General features: G+C 37.0%; 2 protein-coding genes across 8 annotated transcripts in view; one reads left to right on the forward strand and one right to left on the reverse strand.

The window, feature by feature from the left end:
- The window catches only part of RFC1 (replication factor C subunit 1), a 45315-nt gene extending 41254 nt beyond the window's left edge, over nucleotides 1-4061 (forward strand). For all 4 annotated transcript variants that reach the window (XM_069791597.1, XM_069791606.1, XM_069791615.1 and 1 more), the window contains one exon: nucleotides 329-4061. In XM_069791597.1, the coding sequence (XP_069647698.1) occupies nucleotides 329-421 (93 nt within the window). In that variant the 3' untranslated portion in view covers nucleotides 422-4061. The remainder of the gene's footprint in view (nucleotides 1-328) is intronic.
- WDR19 (WD repeat domain 19) overlaps nucleotides 1218-13375 on the reverse strand; it is a 47811-nt gene continuing 35653 nt past the window's right edge. For 3 of the 4 annotated variants that reach the window (XM_069791587.1, XM_069791559.1, XM_069791578.1), the window contains 7 exons: nucleotides 11149-11245; nucleotides 8919-9043; nucleotides 8178-8259; nucleotides 7411-7561; nucleotides 4957-5080; nucleotides 3058-3134; nucleotides 1218-2313 (listed from right to left, as the gene is read on the reverse strand). In XM_069791587.1, the coding sequence (XP_069647688.1) occupies nucleotides 2199-2313; nucleotides 3058-3134; nucleotides 4957-5080; nucleotides 7411-7561; nucleotides 8178-8259; nucleotides 8919-9043; nucleotides 11149-11245 (771 nt within the window). In that variant the 3' untranslated portion in view covers nucleotides 1218-2198. The remainder of the gene's footprint in view (nucleotides 2314-3057; nucleotides 3135-4956; nucleotides 5081-7410; nucleotides 7562-8177; nucleotides 8260-8918; nucleotides 9044-11148; nucleotides 11246-13375) is intronic. The other variant, XM_069791569.1, reaches the window with a different exon arrangement.

Consider the following 13375-nt stretch of genomic DNA (forward strand, 5'->3'; position numbering starts at 1 on the left):
TACTGCATCCAATTCCAAAACTTAGTATTTTAGGTGTTGGTGGGGATGGTGCTGTTGGTGAGAAGCCGCCACAGGCCTTTGCTTGTGGTTATCACAGACAGAAATTCCAGGAATACTCTTTGTACATATTGCCTATTGGGGAACTGTGGTCAGCCCTTAAGATGGAATATTGTAGAGCCTGTACTCTGCATGGCATTTAAAAACTTGATACCTGAAAGAGGAGGGGAAGAAAAGAGATGGCTTTTTCTTTTAACACTGAATGCATTTTGACTTATGCTTTTGTCAGGTTGCAGTTGGATTTTAAACTGTCTCTATATTCTGTTTGTAGCAAAAAAAGGCAAAGTCTTCCAAGCTGCCAAAAAGAGAGAAAAATGAAGAAACAACAAAAAAAGAAGGGAAAAGAAAAGAGAAAAGACATTAAACAGAATAAAATCTTGGTCTGGATGCAGCTTTGCCTATCTAACTTCTGGCAGGAACATGAAACTGATCCAGTGCTGGAGCTGGGACAGTAGAACCAGTGCGTTGAAAATGCTCCTCTTATAGAGGTGATGTAGCTACTGTACTCTCTCACTATGCCACACTGTACTTACTCTTAATGTGCTACGACGTTATCCTTGTGCAACAAACACCGGGGTGCATGAACACAATGAAAATGGGATGCTTAGTTACCTGGTGTATACGCTAAGTCTTCCTAGGACTTAACTATTTTTTTTTTTTTATTAAATCCCCTGACATTGTGTGGTGTGAACTCTTGTAAATAGCACATGATGCAACCCCCCCCCCCCCAAAATTGCATATTTGTACATTGTAGAAATTAAGCAGTGTATAAAATTACAATAAAATGTTTCATAGGAGAGTCTTTTAAAGTTTTGGTTAAGTTCATGGAGTGTTCTCTCCCTTTTCTTCCAAGGTTCTGGCTTTCCTTCATGTACAGGCTGTGGTGTTACCCTTTTTCTACAACTTCCCTTTTGTTCAGTTACAGACACAGAAAAGCAGTGAGGGATTTAGTTCCAAAACTTGAGGAGCCTGTGCTTGTATCTTTAATCAAAACCAGAAAGGAATACCTAGAGTAAGAACCATTTAATAGAAAATAGCCATAAAAGTTCAGAACTGATGTTGAAAAAGAGAACACTAGGGAGTTTTTTGCCACTGACATTACACAGAATGCTCCTTGGTTTGTCTTTGGTGTAGATAAAATGCAAATTTTGCTTCATAAGAAGAGTTATTGATCAGTTTTATTACTATAATAAATCAAAGTACAAAATTTATCAAAAGCTAAATATTTACAGGCTATCACAAAATAGAAGTGACATGGTTGTTATTAAAATCCTAGTGGGGAAAAGATGTGTAACATAGTGACAGAGCTTTCCTTGCTGCTTGCCAGACAACACATGCAGCTCTGAAAATAAACAGAAGTGGTTAGTCATATCCCAAGATACAAAGACTGTGATAGCAAACTACAAGGTTTTCTCAGACTGGAAAAAAAAAATTAACAAAATATGGTTATTGTGGTATATATAATTTATAATAGCACTTTTGTGTTACTTTGACCTATAGCTAAGTTTTCACATAATGTGTTTGCATTAGTGGATCTGCCTTCAAAAGTCAAAATTAATGAGGAACTTTATTAACTCATCTTCAGTTAACATTCTTTTAACAAAACTGAAGTCTTGGATAGACAGAACAGTGGTGTCACTCTTTGAAATATGAGTATTTCAAGCCAATACTACATTGCTGTTATCCTGTGATATATTCTTATGTTCTGTTAAACATAGATGCTAAGATCATGTAACCTGCATTTTAGATCTGCTCCTTCCAGTTAGCATCTCTCTGCCTCATTGGTAGATCTGCAGAAAATTTTGATGATGCTGAGGTCTTCAAACTGTTCTCTGCACTACTAAAGCACAACCGGTGTTTAGGAACATGTTCCAAACGATAACTTGCTCATAGAGGTAAACTGGTTTAAAGCTGCACAACTGGAATGATTTAACAACTAGGTTAGTTGCAGTAGCAAAACCTGCTGCTGTTTGCATGCCTGAGAGCAAGTAGGTGATACAGCTGGGCCTCAGTTATCTGAGGCACAGACCCAGGCTGTCAGATTCTTGAACAGTGCATTTCCCTTGCTGGGAAAAACTCCTGATGGCTTCCAGAATGAGCCCTGTTAAGCAAAAAATACGGTCTCTAGCGCATACCTGAATTTATTGGTCCCCATCTTCTGATTTGAGGTACTCTGTGCAATCATTTATTTTCTTAAGATGAACAATGTTAATCTTTTCAGAACACATTGGACATATGTTTTCAGTCTGTAACATGCTGTTTTAAAAGAAGGGAGACTGGTCAACTGATAATTCTAACATTTTTCAAAGGAACAGCTGGGCCTAAGGCAGAAAGTGTTAGAGCAAAGCTCTGACCTGTGCTGTGTAACAAATACAGGCCAGAGCAACAGCTGCTTCTGTCTAGGTGGAGCAAAGGTTGGCTTGTTCATCTCTAACACTTGAGAACTAACACTACAACAGGAACACTGCTGCTGCTTGCATGGGCATGATGAAAATTTGGCCATTAAAACAAATACAAAGGAGCTTAGGCTAGAATGTGAAGTTTCTGCAGCTTCACCCTTCCTGACATCTGAACAAAGCTATGCAATCCCATTGTCACACAGATTATTATCAGGGACAAGATATTACTGCTGCCTTGGTCTGTACCTAATGCTGCATGTATTTTGTTTTGGTGGCTGCTGCTGTGCTTGTGTTCTCCTCCTTCCCCCATATGGGGTCATCTTCCTGGAAGGAGCTGAGAACTTACACAAGCCCCCAACCATCTTCACTGCTGTTCCTGTTGTTGGAGCCCTGCATCCCTGGCCGAGGTCTGTCATAGTTTTTGGTCCGCTTTGAAGCAATGTTCTGCCACTATGTTAGATGAAACTACCAAGTAAGGGGGATTCGTCTTCCAACCCAGCTGTTACATGGTTTTAGTACCAAATGAAACAGTTTGCTAAAATAAGAACAACACTGGCAACACTGGAATCCTGCAATAGAAAAGAAAAAAATCCCAACTTACTTCTTGAATTCTGAATAGAGGGCAGGAAAGTCACAGTGTGGGCAGACTGTCCAGTCGTCTCGTACCATATGCCGACCCTGCATGGAAAAGGCACAAGTAATTAAATGGCACATGCTGTCCTAGTACACTAGGTGTTGGGTTTTTACCTGTTATTGTGAAAAAGTCTCAGCAACTGAGTTCTAAAGGTCTTGAGGAACTAAAAACCCCAAATGATAATAGTGTTACTGTAGTTTGATTACTGTGTAAATTCTGTAACTAGAAAAGGAGCTCTCCATGAGATGCAGTGTTTTCACTATAATTTGCATTCCTCTTTTAAAAAAAGAAATCTAGGAATGTATTGAATTACAACTTGTAAAATTCTTTTAGTTTGGCAATTCTAGAATGTTATCTGTAGATCTATGTCTAGACATCTATGTAAATCTACTGGGATTTTTGGTGTTGCATATGACGTTCAAAAAAACGCCCCCAAAGCCACATCACATGGTTGGATTCAATGCTGTCACATTTGTGAGCATACTGACTGCCTAGCACTTGCCTCTTGAACCAATTTCTGTTTACTTTTTTGGTACAGTTTACTAATTTGCTTTTGATAGAAAGAATTCATATGTACCTTTTCAATACTATAAAACACAACAGCACCTTGAACTATATTGAGATGTCTGCTCTAATATGATACGCAACAGTAGGTTGTTTTGACACTGACTCTTGTATGATATTTGAAAATGCTGCATTCCTAATGATGTTACAAATACCTGTGATGTAAATAAACTATAACCAAGATGGAGCCTAAATAAATAGTATGAAATGTACATGAATATGTACATTATGATTGGCTCATAAAGCTACATTTAAAAGCCTTGTTTTTTTTCCTTAAGGTAATACTTCTAAAATATACTGGTCATCTTACTCTGCTGAACCAATAGAGTAAAAAAAATAGGTAATTGCTATTAATATTTTTTTGTAAGGCTTGATTCTTTAGTTTTAATAAAGACTGTTTACTCAAACATTTGATTCCTGCTCAAGTAAATTTTGATTTTTCTGTTAGTCTAGTTTGACAAATCACTTGAACCTAGTGAAAATAAAGTGTTAGTTATACAGTAGGTAACCTCAGTATAAAGATTGTGTAGTGATGCTGGTAACAGTGGGGTGCATGGCTCTTCCATGGGGAAATACACCTTTTCACTACACTCTAAAGTATCCTGAAACAAAAATGTTATAACTTCTCATTTCTGTAAGAATCAGTAATGCAAGAAATGCTGAGGTCACTGGCTGAACCATTACTTAACCTTGGAAGCACCTAAAAATTCAGTTACATTCTGGGCATTCTCCAAAATCAATTTTTGAAATGTGGTGGGGTTTTTTTTTTGGTTTTTTTGGGTTTTTTTTTATTTGCAGTCTCAGCAGCCTGGAGTTTAGGGGAGGAGGGCTGTGCCCTCCACAGGCTCCTGTACATGGAAGAAGAAAGGGGGATTTCCATCTCTGTTCCTCCTGCTCTGAGCCCTGGAGCACCTAGCTTGGGAAGGCACCAGCAGCACGGTCCTGCCTGTGTGTTCTCCCAAGTGCACCGACAGCACCGAACGCGTGTGCGCTGGGTGTCCAGGGGAGCCCTGGTGCATGTCCTGCCTTCTCAGGAAGCCAAAGTCTTCCAGAACCACTTCATGATCTTACCATCATCCTTACGTGCCTGCAACTTGCAGGTGGCAACTAAGGCCACTCTATGATAGTTAAAGACAACAAGAATGTTTTCTACTTACTTGGTAAGAGCTTGGAAGAAAAACAACCAACAAACCCACAAAAACGTCTAGCTTGAATCTACTATCAAACCAAAGATATTCAGACAAACTTATTTTTAGAAGGAAAGAAAAGCTTTGCATTCATTCTCACATGGCAGACACTCACGGTTGCAATACAGTAGGGGAGACTGTTTTTACAGCCAGGACACAAAAGTTCACACTCTGGGAGCTGGAATGCACAATAGGGACAGGCTGTTGTTGGCTCTTCGGTCTCTGTTGTGTCTGGACGTCTAGAAGTAAGATACAAATGTGAACAACAAAAAAAATATCTCTTTTTGAACTTGAACAAAGAGGTTTTACAATGCCTTTATTTAGCATTGTGTTTAGCAAGTGTTTTTCCTTTGTGTTATTTGCAGAGCTTCCAGTTGCTATTTTATATTCTACCAGATAATTCCTTTTAACTATATCACCCAAGCTTCATCACAATTATGTAAACTCAGAAACAGGTAATTTTCCATCTAATTTGAAACAACACAACATTTTTAAAGCTATAACAGATCATAATACTTTGAAAGTTTTCAAAACTCAGTCTATATGTATAGAATATAAACCTGTGGTTTCACTATTTTGGTGTTTGTGGCAGAAGTGACCACAAAGAATCGAAGCAACAAATAAAACTAGCATCCTGGTAGGACTATACAGCTTGTAACTCTGCCTTTCACAGACTTGTTTTTATCTAGGGGTCTGTCAGAAGGGTGGTCCTGATCCAGACATCACAGCACCTGGGTTAAGGGCAGGGGAGGAGGAGACTTTTTTCCAGCTTTCTTATGTGACCTTAACATTTAATCTTCTATGGAACATTTATAGATGAAGAGCTTAGATCCACTTTTGGCATGTTTTCCAATGAGAGGATACATCCTTTCTAATGTTTAGGGTAGTAACCTTAGAGACAAATAGATGGCTTCCTTAGTTATCTTGATACTTTGTAGAAAGCCTAATTTCTCATTTTATTAGCCTAGGCATGTATGCTTCCCTCGCGATGGCCTGCTCCTTTGTCTCCACTTATGAAAACTGTGGTATGGATAAACATGATTGATTGATAGATTAAGAACAAGTCAACATGGCTTTTAGCATTGATGTCATATTTTAGAAGCTTACTGGAATGTTCTAGAAATATTAACAAGCAGGTAATAGGGAAGAACTTCACATGAATTAAAAAAATGGTTAAAAGACACTAAACAGAATAGGATAAACAGTTCTCACAGTACGCATCTGTGGTAACCTACTGCTGTCCTGCAAGCTCATAAAATACAAGTGAAAATAATGCGATGCCACAGCTTGTATGTAATATTCAGACTGATATGGGCCAGAGCCAGCTTCAAAGAATTCCAGAAGAACTTTGTGACAAGAAAATACAAGGGTGGGGGGAAGACAAAACAAGGCCTGTTGGAAAAGTTTCCACGTATAAGGTGATGGACTCCAAACTGCTGTGGCATTGGAGCAGGATCTTGCAATTATAGTATATGCTATGAAAACATCAGCTTGCTTTAAAAACAGTCAAAGCAAATCAAGTAGGGTGGAACACAGAGTCATTCTTCTACTACACAAATCCATGGGTTGCCCACATCTTAAATACAAAGTGTAGTTTTGGTCCTGCCTCCTCCAAAAAGGGGAAAGAGTTTCAAAGAAAGGCCTTAAGAATCAGTATCCATAAAATAGCTATGTAAGCTGAGACTCTTCAGGTCCTGAAAAGATATGACTGATGGATAGAGGGGAAATGGGAAAAAAAAAAGAAAAAAAAAAAGAGATCTATAAAATCATAAGTGACACAGAAAAGGCTAGATCTCTCCCAAGTGGAAAACTACGAGGCATCACATTAAAGTAGCTAGGGACCAGTCTTGACACAATGGAACTTCCTGTCACAGGAGTCACCTGTCACTAAAAATTTACGTGGCTTCAAGCAGAGATTGGATAAGCTCATGGAGAGCTTAGAAACTTACTTAATAAATACCTTAAAACACCCATATGGGCTCAGCAAGTCCCTGAGCCTCAAAATGGTTAGAGGCTCGTAGAATAAATAAGAAAAGCATTATATATGCTTGTCCTGCTCTGACACTCACCTACACTTCTTCCTCTGGCAGAAAATACTGGCTAGGATCTATCAAAACAGAACTTCAGATAAGGAAGAAAATGTTAAGAATTCATCTCTTTTATTTGCTCTTCCATTCTTTTTTATCCTAGCCATTTAGTCAGTAGTCTAAATCACAGAAGAGCATACTGCTGATGCTGGGGTAGCTAACAGTTTACATGTACATTCCTAACTACAGAACAACTAAAGCTGTATGGCTGCACTTAGGTCTGTATGGACAAGATGGAAAATGTTACTGCTGGTTAGGAAGCATTTTACATGCATACTGCATTTAAGGTTTATCGCATCCAAGGGAACAGAAAAGCCTGTAATTTTTAGAGAAAGGTGGAAATGGTTCTTAGCTTTCCAAATTTGAGATAGTGAAACAACATGAAAACAGGATAAAGCCTGTAGGCTTTATGAGCAAAAATAACATTACAAATAAAGCCTTGACATTATGTACATTTGAAAGTACAGATTAACACTGCTCACCTGACCATTGCTTCAATTTTCTTTTTGTATTTAAGATCTATTTTATTACGATACTCGGGTCTCATCAACATTGCAGCAAAACTGAAGGCAGAGTTCTTCAGTCCCGCTCTATGACACTCAATTACAGCTGAAGTCAAAATTGGCACAATGTCTGTAATAGAACGAAACAATAATGTCAAATATTTATTTACCAATATTAATGTTGAAAGCCTTCGAGCTAATATGGCTAAAAAGGTACTGATGAAAAATGACAGTATTTTTCTTCTTCCTCAGAGTACACAGTTGCACAACTTGTGCAATTCCTGTAACCATATACAAGAATATCATTGTTTCACCTCTCACAGCCTTGTATTCCTGAAGCTCAGTATAGCAGCAGGAATGTTTTGATTATTACCATTTCTCCCCAATCTGGTCTGTGCTGTTTAAAGTCTACATTTTAATCTACATTTTCCACATACCCAAAAAGTATTTTCCAAAAAAGACTGATTAAGATTTTGTGATAAAGTCACAGAACCAATCAGTTCATTACATACGATCCTGAGACTGTGTGTGGTTCAGGCAGCTCAGTACTGCAGTTACGGTGGGCAAGGACCCCATCCTGGAGGCCGTATATCAAAGAGCTGTCCTGTGGAGGATGGCACAGCACACTGTGTATATTTACACTTAGTTGCGTGCCCTATAGGATCATAGGAGGAGAATATACCTTTTAATACAATGATTAATGAGTCATCCTGTAAAGCATGCTCTTCTATGCCACCAGCACTTACGTGACGGAAACTTGCTGATATTGTTGGCTACACGTATAAGCATACGTGCTCCTTTCATGTGATCACCACGTCTCACGTGAGTCTGGAATACAACAAACATATTGAATTAACTGCAGCCTTTAGAGAGTAATTCCTGCAGCCTGCTCTTGGTGTTCATCCTTCTCGGAGCTGCGCGCCCATGGCTTTTTGACGAAACTGAGCAGAGGTGGATCATGCAGTAGAGAGACTTTACAGACGCTCTCTCCCAGAACAGTCTGTCTGGCCTTCGGCCCAATATTTGCCTGCTCTTGCCTCACTGCTGGTAGAGAGGAGGCCAGAAGCTGACTGTAGGCTGAATGGAAATCCTGATGGGCCACGGGTTAACTACTAGAAATCATTTGAGCCCCCCTGCTTAATTTCATTTACAGAAAAAGCAGTGATCTGCTTACGGATAATAATTAATAATTTAAATAATCAATAATTGTACTAGTAGCATAATATTTGTAAGTGTGAATGCAAAAGAAATACAGGAAGCCATATGTAGGTTTTAAATTATTCAGTATTTTAAAAAAGAATATGCTAATCAAAGAGGCAGAAACATCCATGGATTGGCCTCCTGAATCTTGCTGTTAGCATGCACTTGGATTCTGCGATACAACCGACATGACAATGTAATTTATGTATACAGAGCATCCATATGTATGGTTCAATAAATCAGAGACTGTGCAACTTACGCATAAATTCAGTTTCTCAATTCTTTACCTTCACTAAAATATAGCTGTGTAGAATCATAAGATTTGTAGCCATCTCAGAAGGAATTTTAATCTTCTGGGTCTTTAACTCTGAATACATACTGAAAAGAACATCATGTGCATTTCGGTAGTTTCCTTAAAAAAAAACCAACAACGAACAGTAAATTTAATTTTTCATAACAATTTCTTTACTAATGACATATATGGAATCTGAACAGGAAGTTATGTTGATTCTTAGAGAAAAACCTTTGCATGACAATTTCTTTGTAAAGTCACAAGCAGTTGCTTGTCACGGTATCCTAAAAATATCAGCCAGGGAGTTAAATAAAGAAAAAAAATTACACTTGGAGAACTCATCTAAACAGTATCAAAATACATATGTGGATGACAACTTCATATAATGAAACTTTAAAAATGGAAGATGCTGTTACATTGCTTCCACAATAAAGAGGAGAAAAGGTATTTTTAGAGCATTTAGAGATGTTACTTCTTTTTGTTCGTCAATGTCAGATATTCAAAAACTGTTTTTTAAATGTTAATTTAACATACTTCTATTTTATCATTTGCTTTGGCAACTCCTTGCCTCTGCAACCAAACCAACCCAAAACCTGTCAGAGAGAGAATTGAAATTTAAATAATAATTCACTAGACTATAATGCTTCAAGGTTACTATGAAGGATTGTCCAGAAACCACTGGATTTCATTAAATTATCAACGTAGCTGAAAACAACCAGTGTTTAGTACAGTTAGTCTACTCTCAGCTAGTTGTTCGTTCTTACTTTGTTTTGGGTTGGGTTTTCTTTGTTTGTTTGTTTTCATGTTATTACATTATTAGAGTATACTCTTTGCAGTTGGAGGCATTTAAAGGAAATTTCAGATTCAGTTATTTCAGCAAACTTTTTTTTTCTATCTCTCCATATTTCTCTATTAGCAAACATTTTTACTCTATAAAGCAATTACGTGTTGTTATACACTACAGTTGAATCAACCTGTGGAAATTTGTGTGAGGCAGCTAAATATCACTCCAGAATTAGTTACTGGAAAACAACATTAATTTTTCATGCTGTGTTACTGACTCCTAGTATAATATGATCAGTCTTAAAATCATGTGATTACATAAAAACAACTTAAAGGAAAATTGCACATAAAATGGCATACCCAAAGGAAAATACCAAACACTATGACTTAAATATTATTTTAAAATGTTTTCTTAAGGAAAGAACAAACTATATTGGTGCAAACTTCAGAATCAAACTCACTGGAATTTCCTGAAGGAAGAGAAGGAAACAGTTACTGCAAGATTGGTGACTTCAGTGAAAAAAATATTGTGCTTATTATTACACTGTTGCAGAACACATCTATACTATTAGGGAATATGAAATACAATATGAGATACTGCATTTTAGATTTAAGTTTTCAGATTCAGAAAAGCTACTAAATATTTAAACCCTTGAGCCTTTACATTTCCTGCTTACATAATTAGCACAAATGCATTATTCATTGCTATGATGAATTGGGAGATCATGCTTGCCAAGGGTTTAAGAGATTTTCCACTCCTCAGCCCAATGCTGAGGAACAGTCCATGAATGTTAATTTGCCTGGGCTGTTCCTGAGGCTGCTATTCTTCCTTTATAGATATTTTTCTTAACTTACTTGAAATGAAAAGCAAGCAGTGTTATGATAGGACTGTTGTCATGGCTACAGAGGAGCATGAATAATGGAGGCGATAGCTATTTTGCTTTTAGCCCTGTCTCTTACTACTTTTTTCTATTTCTAACTTCAGCTACTTATTACAGGGGAAAACAAGGCTTAAGTAAGCAGGTCCCTGATCCTTCAACAGAAGTCATCTTCTGTGCACATCTCCCACTGAAAAAAAAAAAAAAAAAAGTGCAAAGACTAAAGGATCAGTATCCAAGTCGGATAGAAAGTAGAAACTGCAATTCTAAGATCTGTGATACACAGAAAAGTAAAGTTGCAGGCAATCTTAATCACTATGTTTACTTGAACGTAATAAGGAATGCAGGCATTTTCTACAATTTTCTTTTCTTCCAATATTTAATATACAGGTATAAGTCCCAACTTTTTCACAAAGGCTACTTCAAATTCAAAATTAAACCTGAATATAATTAAAAGCACTGATACATGTATTTTCTAAATATAATCCTATACAAATAACAGGACCCTAAGTACTGCAAGATGTAGTGTCAGAGATGCTGTCACATCAGAGAAAACAGACTTACCCGAACACTGCTCCTCCCTGGCAATTATTATAGCAGTTCTGGCAGCTTCTCGGTATTGCTTTAGTGCCATGTATAAGCGGAATAGGTACTTGGCATCCTTAATTAAATCATACAAAAGCAATTAATGCTAACTGAATACATACTGCTGTATCCCCTTTCTTTATTTGCTCATCCCACCACCGCATTCTTTAAAGCAGACAAGATGGCTTATTTTGAGAAGAGCTCTTCATATCAACATGCTTTAGCCGTGCTATGTTCACCTGCAAGTTTTGGCCATTAGTACAGTCAGATGAACGCCCACATTGAGGACCCTGACTGAGTTGTGGCAGTTAGTTGCCAAGCCCTGCCAATATGGACGCAGAAAGCCGCAGACCGTTAGGCACACAGAGAGTTGTACAGGTGGAAACCCAACAGCTTCAGCTGTGTAGGCGTTTATGGTGTCAGAAAAGAACCAAAGGACTCGTAGAAATCAAAATCTTGCTAGAAATGTTTAAATTGTGTTACAGATCTAGATGCAAACATTGCTTAGTGGGGATAAGGATGACAAAATCTCGCCATTAAAGAGTGTATTGTTCTGGGACCAGATGGCAGACATCCAAGACAGCTAAAAAATTGAAAATTAGGGGGACAATTCAGCTAACAAAATGCCTAAAAATTTGTAATTTGCTGTACTATGTACTTTTGATATATTACATGATTCAAGAATGGCAAATGTAGCAAAGGGTTCACCCAAGAACTGGCAATCAAACAGCAGGAAAATTAGTGAAATAATTTAAGCACAAAACTTTGAAAAAACAAGATGGCAGTACTGAAGAGAACGAACATGAGTTCTATTTTTGTAATGTGTACTCAAATTTCTAGCAGACTAGTAAAAAAAAAAAGAAATCAACAAGAGAAAGAGAAAAGAGAATTGCTCTTTCATAAGGATTTTGATAAAATCGTCAAAAGAGGTTATGCCTAAAAATACAGCTAAATACAAAATAAAATGACCTTGCTTATGATGAAAAGGAACTATTAAGTGAAAAAAACCAAACCTGGGCTACTGTCACTATTTTATACCTTTAGCAGTGATTTCTAAAATGGGATCAATAAAAAGTAAAGTTTGTACATGATAATCTTTTAACTAGTAAATCAAGATGAAATTAAGCTGAAATATTGTATATAACGGTATGGTTCCAACTTAAATATACACATCAGAAAAAAAAATAGACACTGGTGGCTTTATAGACAGCTTAGCAAAAAACACAAGCCAACTAATTCTGCAATATTAGTAGTAAACCCAAACATTTACAATGTGTATTCTATGTTAAAATGGTATAAAAATTTCTTTAAAAAGAATTGTATTAATCGATGTTGTGCTGTTCTCTGGAATACTGGGTGGGTTTTGTATGTAAGTCTCAAACACATAGCAAAAAAAGCAGAAACTGAAACGAATAGAAATATGAAAGATATAAAGATATTTCCTTATAAAGAAGATGACTGAAAAGATTAACTCCCTACTTGAGAGGCAAGGAAAAAAATGACAAAAAAAAAAATCACTGAAATAAAAGCAAGAGAGAAAGACTGGCATACAGAAAGAAAAAAGGCAAGTCAAATTCTTCTTTTTAACTCACAATATAAGGAAAAACATTAAGTGACCAAAAGTAATTAAACTATTGATGGAGCAGAATTTTAAGTAACACATGATCAAAACGTTGAACATCGTAAGAACCATAACTTAACCATAATGAAATAGTTATCTGGATAATAAAGTAACTACAACTACTTATATTACTGCATATTATTTATCCACTGTAAACTGCCTTACAAAGGAAAATTGCTATTCCCTGAGTGGGGTAAAACAATAATTTTTATGAATGGTAGGTTATGATGTAATTCTTCCCAATTTCTGACACCTCCTAATGACCACAGATGGTCAACCCACTGATGATAGCAGAAGGCTGCACTTCTTCCCCACCCAGGCTACTTCTCCTTTTTCTCCTGCTGCAGCAGGAGAAGGATCCTGTCCCAGCACAAACCAGTGGTCTTATATGGTATTTGCCACGTCCCTAATTATACTTAACTAATATATTTAAATGACTTGCATGGCAGCCATATGTAGAAAAAATTATAAAAGTAGAAGGCATTTAAGAAAAATTAGTCTCATATTTTACTTTCATATTCTTACCTTTAAAGTCAGCCATTTTAAAAGCAAAAAATGCAGGAAGGAATTTTCAATTGACAACAC

This window comes from Haliaeetus albicilla, chromosome 1, assembly GCF_947461875.1.
Source record: "Haliaeetus albicilla chromosome 1, bHalAlb1.1, whole genome shotgun sequence".
Taxonomy (NCBI): Eukaryota; Metazoa; Chordata; class Aves; order Accipitriformes; family Accipitridae; genus Haliaeetus; species Haliaeetus albicilla.